General features: G+C 60.4%; 1 protein-coding gene across 1 annotated transcript; it reads right to left on the bottom strand.

Moving 5' to 3' along the window:
• Window positions 1-566: 566 nt before the first annotated feature.
• Window positions 567-4,829, bottom strand: IRX6 (iroquois homeobox 6). The gene is made up of 7 exons (XM_034073309.1): window positions 4,733-4,829; window positions 3,478-3,723; window positions 3,172-3,281; window positions 2,605-2,912; window positions 2,002-2,478; window positions 1,626-1,727; window positions 567-1,465 (listed from the first exon to the last, which is right to left on the bottom strand). Exons 1-6 carry the CDS (start codon window positions 4,775-4,777, stop codon window positions 1,627-1,629), a joined length of 1,287 nt encoding a protein of 428 aa, XP_033929200.1. The 5' UTR covers window positions 4,778-4,829; the 3' UTR covers window positions 567-1,465; window position 1,626.
• Between the last annotated feature and the right edge of the window lie 1,908 nt (window positions 4,830-6,737).

The following is a 6,737-nucleotide window of genomic DNA, read 5'->3' on the forward strand; positions in this document are numbered from 1 at the left end:
CGTTCTTCCCAGGGCATATAATACCTGTCCCCTCCGGTGGGATAGGAGGACAGAGAAGTCGCCTTACGGGAACCCTTCTAAAGGGCCTAATACTCTTTATTACAAGTCTTAATCCTTCAAATCCGACTTGAAATAATGTTTTCTTTTCGCAGCTTAATTTTCCCTACTCTAAGCTGCGGGTCACTGCAATAGACTGCGGCTCCTGCGCCGCCGGTTGCCCAGGTGTGTTTTGGCGAGGCAAAGTGCCGAGGCCGGCGGCTGTGGCGGCGCTCCCGGCCCTGATCTTGGCCGGACCTATGCCGCTCCCTACCCCTGTCCCGCTCCCGGCCGGACGTTTTCCCGCCCTGACTCCTGCAAAACCCCCCCGTTCGCCGCTTTAGACAGATCCGCCCAGCCCATGGCTGCTCCGTTCCCCTCCACAGTCCCTGGCAGCCTCCACCACCTCTCCCACCATTCTGCTGCTTCTCCTTTCCCCTGTGAGCTGCTTCTCCGGTCGCAAACAGAGAGGACTCCCAGCCCCACTTATCTTGGTAGCCTTTGGTAAACATACAGAAGTATTCTCAATATTCAAGATTGATTTCCCTGATTTATTAAGGCAGAATTCATTGGACTCTATTGACCACAAGTGACTTAATGTAAATGTTGACCCTGGTGAACTTGGAAATAGCAGGTATCAGGTTGATCTATACATGACCTCTTAATTACCACAGTTATTAATTTAAATTATTGCCACTGCTTCTAGAGACAGGTACAAAGAAACATTCTTTCATCATCCCTGCTTGGTTTATTAGTCTGAACACAAAGTGTTTGATGACACTTGTAATTAAACAGAAATAATGCAGAGATACGGTTTCCCTTTCTCGTCTGTTCTGTAAAATGCAGCACTGCTCTTTTGACTGACCGACATCACTGACACACTAACAACGTCCTGCTCCGGTGCCCGGAGCCACTCCTGGCTAAAGCGCTCCCGGGGTCACAGGGGCTTCACGGCGGTCAGTTCACCCGTGTTTACTGGGGACTCTGACAATACTTCCAGCGCTGTCTATTACAGTCACGGGAAAGAAACCGCTCGGTGTGACCGGCGCCACTCCTCCCTCCACGGGACGGCGCGGAGCGGCCTCGGGCAACTGCGCCCTGAGCGGGGAAAGAGGGAGAAGGAAAAACGAACCACGACGTAGGGAACAAAGGGAGATCAGTCTTTTTGTTGTTGTTGTTGTGGCAGAGGTGTTTCTGGGGGTGCTGAACCAACGGGCGGCGGGGGTCCGGTCCCGCGGGGAACCGTTCCGCCCGCCGCCCCTCGCCCCCTGGTGAGCAGCAGGTCCTTGTCCCGGCGATGGCAGATCAACGGGCCTGTGGCTGGAGAGGTCGCCGCCGGGCCAGGGAGAGCTTGCTTTCGTTGTGTCAAGCCGAGAGTCTCGCTGCAGTCAGATCCCCGTCACCACTCCTCAGGAAAGGGCAGGCGGCTCTGCGGGAGAGGGAAGCAGTTATGAGCGTTTCCCCGGCGGTCCCGCCGGCCCTCCCCGGGATCAAGGGCTCCGGGAGTAGGGCAGAACGATGCCCCCAGTGCTTTGCGGACGAGCTGGCGCTTGGTGCGGGGTCGGCCCAGCAGCCGGCCCGTCACCTACCTCACCACCGCAGCACCGGCCGGAACGCCGTCCGCAGCCTGTCCAGGCACTGCCCGCCCAGCTCGGAGCCTTCCGGGCCGCCCTTGGCGCCCCGCCCGAAGCCTGCACAGACACAAGCGGCTCGCGGTAGGCCGGGCTCGGCCCAGCCGCCCTCCCCTGCCTACTCGCCTGCAGAGGCGAGGTCTTAGCGTCTGCACGGCCGGGGGGACACGGACCCGCGCCCGCCTGACACCTGGGCCCAGCTTAACGCCGCGGCCACTGTGGGCCCGTGGCGGCTATAGGGAGGTTGTCAGCCGAAGGCGGGCTCACGCCGCGCCCTGTGTCCCGGCCCGATCCGCGGTCCCGCCCGTCCCCGCGGCCCCGCCGCCGCGGGTACCTTCGCCCGCCGCCGCGTACTGGCATGACTCCCCCAGGCCGCGGTGGGACGCGCAGCTCTGCGGGAGCGGCTGCAGGTTGAAAGCGGAGCTCCGAAAGGCCTTGGCGGGCAGGGGCTGCTCCCCCGCCGCGCCGCCGCCCTCGGGGCTGCCCCTGCGCGCAGCGCTGGCCCCCGCGGTGCGCGCCAGCGACCAGATGCGCGGCTTCTCCGCGGACACGTAGGGCGGCGGCGGGCCGGACAGGGCTGGGGGTGCGAAGTCCGCGGCTGGGGCCTTTGCGCAGGGGAAGGTGCGGAAGGCGCCGGGCAGGCTGCAGTTGCTCCGCAGAGCCTCGGGAGGAGCCGCGGCGATGCTGGGGGGTTCCTGCAGGGAGCTGGCCCGGCCCTTCTCCGGCTTCCCCGCCTCCTCCTCTTCCTCCTCCTCCGCCTCCTCCAGGTCGCTGAACCGCAGCTCCTTGTCCTCTTTGCAGTTCTTGTGCTCTGCTCGGACACATAGCGGGGAGGAGGGGCGCCAGGGCGTTAGTGCGGGTACGGGAAGCTGGGGGGCCTTGAGATCGGCCGCCACTTCGAGGTACCTCGAGGCGCCGTCCGGCCTCTCCTGCCTACCTCTGCCTTCGTCCTCCGCGCTGTACTCCTCCTCTTCCCGCGGGGTTGGTTCTTTCTTTTCTTCCCCCGCTTTGTTCTTGGGAGACCAGGTCATTTTGTTTTCTTTCTTGAGCCTCCGTCTGGCGTTAGCAAACCAAGTGGACACTTGGGTCAGGGTCATTTTGGTGATGATGGCCAGCATGATTTTCTCTCCTTTGGTGGGGTAGGGGTTTTTCCGGTGCTCATACAGCCAGGTCTTGAGGGTGCTCGTCGTCTCCCGCGTTGCGTTTTTGCGTCTAGCAGAGCCACTGAAATCCACTGTCCCATACCTGCAGGGAGAAGGTTAGGAAAGGGGAGCCGGCAGAGCGCTTCATGACCCTCTGGACCCGACCCGGCTCCGCCACAGGCCGGTGTGGCCCTGCCCTCCCGCCACAGCTCCGAGGTGTGATTTTAACTGACTGGTGCTCCCGGAGCGCCTCGACTTTGTCAGGTCGGAGCTCCCCCCTCCCCCTCCGGTACCGTTTGATGTTGGCCTGTGCCTCGCAGGGGGATGCTAACGCGATCGGGCGCTGATCAAAGGGGCTTTACCTGTCGTACTGGTACTGCCCGAAGGAATGATCGTAGGAGTAGTAGGCAGCGGACTGCGCGATTCCCGAGTGCAACGTGCCGGCGCCGTCCTTGATTTCATACTGGGGGTTCTGCAAGGGAAGCGGCAGCATTCGGCGTCGAGCAGGAGGGGACCCCCGGCCCCCTTCCGTCCCGAGTTGCCGCGGCAGCCAAGTCCCTTCAACCCGTGCCCTTCGACCGCCCCCGGCCCTCCATCGACTGCTGACCGCGAAGTTTTCCACCTCTTGCTCTCATCCCCATCCCCATCTGCAGCTGGCGGGCACTCACCAGCGCGGAGTAGAGCGTGGCGGGCTCGGTGCCGTAGGGCAGGTAGCTTCCGTAGCCCTGGCCAGCGGCGATCGGGGCAGCGTACATGCCCAGCGCCGCATTGAGCTCTGCGCGGCCCGGCGGCAGCAGCCGGCTCTCGTACGAGGCGCAGCACAGGGACGCGGAGGCCGGCGCCGAGGAGGCATCCGGCGCGGAGCGGGGCGCAGCCTCGCAGCAGGTCATGCTGGGGTTGCCGGACACGAAGAACTGCGGGAAGCAAAGCAGAGAGAGGGACGGTGCAGAGTGACTGTCGAGGCAGCCCCATCGCGGGGACTCGAGTGTGTGCGTCTGTGTGTGTGTGGAGGGGGTGACAAAAGGGGTAGGAAACCAGAGCTGAGGCAACTAATTATAGAAACCGGGAAATAAACGGAATGGGAAGCGGGAGCCCTTGGGAAGGGGACACGATTAATCAAGCAGACAAAACTTGAAGGAAATAACTGCTCTCGAGAATGGCAAAAGATTCGTGCGGCTCCTTCTTTCACTTCCCGCTCGGTCCGTTCGCGTTGATTTAAAGCCACGAAGTTGCGATTACAGTTAACTTGACGATAGACAAAGCAGTAAATGCCAGCTAACGCAATCGAAGACATTTGATTTCAATAAGTTCAAGGGGACAGCAAACTTCCCAAGCGCAGGAGGCACACTTGCAGTGATTACGGTGTATAAATAATTCTACCCAAATAAATGGGGACTCGAGGTACCTATAGCGACGACTTGGTTAACGCAGGGGGCCTGGGTGGGGATGTGCAGGGGATGTCCTTCGGAAATCGTACGGGGGAGAAAAAAATACTCCCAACAAACTCAGGAAAAGGACCGGTCGGGAGAAAGGGTAGAGGGGACGGCACAGAACGGATCCGGCTGGCAGACCCCGCAAAGCGGCGGTCCTGCTGCCCGCGCACCCTCCGCGGCCGCGCGCAGCCGGGACTGATGTTATTTGTTTGTTGCACTTAAAAGTGAACGGTGGAGGGAGGGGGAGGGGGAAGCACAGGTTTCCTAAACGCCTTTGCTGTGCACACGGCGAGTTATTTGTTTAAGCCTAACACAACACAAACGAGACATAAACACACACGCACATTTTTTTTTAAAAAGGCTCCAGATGTGCCCTTTTAAAAAAAGGCTCTAAGTAAGGGAAAGGGAAGAATAAAAGGGAGGGGGAACAAGACATCTGGACAGCAGCAGCGGAATCTAAACAAAAGTGAGTGCTGCTCACTCGCCTTACCTGTGAAGTGGTGCTGTAGGGGTATCCGAACTGGGAGAAGGACATAGTCGCTCCTTATTTTTGGACCATAGGCAATATTTTCCCCCCAAGATCGATTGTAACTAAACCCCGCTTCAAGATGCACCTTCTCACACACACATTTCCACGTATGGCTTTTTTTTTTTCCCTCAATTATAGATGATTGCACTTTAGAAGAGCTGCCAGACGTCTGAGAGTGAGGGGGGTGCCTGGGTTAAAAACTCGGCTACCCCCCGCTCCCCATCTCTCGTAATAAATATGTTTGTATAGAGGGACTTTGAAAAGCCACTCCACATGTATAGAGAGTTTAAGCGCAAAGGGGCTTTTTCCAAAGGGGGGGGGGGGGGGGGGGGAAATCACGTAGGGCTTGCAAGACACGGAGCTTGCTTGTTGTATTATTTTCGGCTCTATAGGTCTTTAGCGTTCCTCGGTGGGCGAGGAGCGGGGTGACGTCACGGCCCTGCCGGCAGAGCAGGCAGCGCCGGGCAGGAGCGGGCAGCGCCCGCAACACTTGTTTCATGTTGTTGGGGCGCTGCGCTTCTGGGCACGGCGCAGGCAGGGGCCGGGCGGCCTCTTCCCTTCTCTTTTCTCTTTTTTAAACACAATCCACATTTGTTTTAGGGGAAATGAATGATATTGAATGGGGGAGATCGCGTCCCCCCCTCCTCCCGCCGTGCCCCCGTCTGCCGCAGGCAGGAGCAGCGGAGGCCGTGGCCGTGCGGTTCACTCCCCGGGCTCAGGGCTCAGGCAGGCGCTGCCCTGGCTTCCACCCGCTGGGCCGGACTCTGCTTTTACGGTGGGTCCTGCTGGCCGTGTTCCCCTGCGGCTTCCCTGCAGCCCTTCCCGACCGCCCATGACCGCAGGAGCGGGATCGGACCTCGGCCCGCACGGCGTGCGCTGCCTGCGCGGGCAGCGGCTGTGGCCGGGAGCGGGCCGGGAACAGCCCGCAGCCTCCGTCCCTAACGAGTGAGGAGCGAGGAGTCCATTCCTCGCCTAGATCCGAACCGGTCCCACCGGGAGAGGGGGAGGCGGGGCCGCAGCTGGTCGGTGCTGAGGTGATGGGTGGATGGATGCCTGCTTGCATCCCGGCCTGCCCATTATTGCTACGGCATAATTACATCAATTAACAAACGGAAACGCCCTTGTTTAACCAGCTACTTACATGGTGCAAATTTGCCTTTGAGGCGAGATCCCCGGGAGGTAAATGGGGATTTCCTTTTCCCTGCCTCCCCTGCTCGGGGACTCCCGCGCCCGGCCACACGCGATGTCCCGCCAATTAAAAGAGAAAAGAAAGAAAGATAAAACGACAACAGCTTTACCCTTTCCGGCGGCTCTTGGCCCGGGCAGGCCGGGGCCAGCCGTACGGCAGGCAGCCCCGCGGCAGTGCCGGTGCCGGTGCCCGTCCCCGCCGGAGCGGTCCCTCTCCGCCGCCGCCCCGTTCCCCGACGGGTGGCGCTGGAGAGCCGCGAGCGGTGCGTGGGGCCCCGGAGCGACAGGTCCCGGCCCGAGGTGCTGCCCCCGCGGGTGCTGTCGAGGGGCGGCCTGGGGGTCCGCGGCCCCTGGCGGAGCAGGGCGCTGCCGGGGCTTCTCCCCGGCCGCTGCTCCTCAGCTGCGCCGTCGGGGAGAGCAGGCAGCGAGGCGGCCGCTCTGTGCCCTCCCCACCGGGGCGAACGGCCTGGCCCGGCATAAAGGGCAACAGCCTCCTCCGACATCCTGTGCGTTGGCGAGAGCAGGGAGCGTTCGGGCTGCGTGAAAATGAGGCCTTTCGGCTTTCGTTAACCGGTGCAGTACCTTAAGAAATTCATTAAAGAACACCTTTGGGTAACATTACTGCTAATTATTTAATTGCAAGAATCCCTATGAGGGAAATTATGCTAATTATAAAGTAATAAAACCACTTGCTCTAAAGCACTTAATTCAGCAAAATTCAAATCTTTTCACCAGAACACTTATTACGTTATTTGCTGAATTAAGGGAGCAACAAGAG

The sequence above is a fragment of the Melopsittacus undulatus genome, chromosome Z (assembly GCF_012275295.1).
Source record: "Melopsittacus undulatus isolate bMelUnd1 chromosome Z, bMelUnd1.mat.Z, whole genome shotgun sequence".
Classification (NCBI taxonomy): Eukaryota; Metazoa; Chordata; class Aves; order Psittaciformes; family Psittaculidae; genus Melopsittacus; species Melopsittacus undulatus.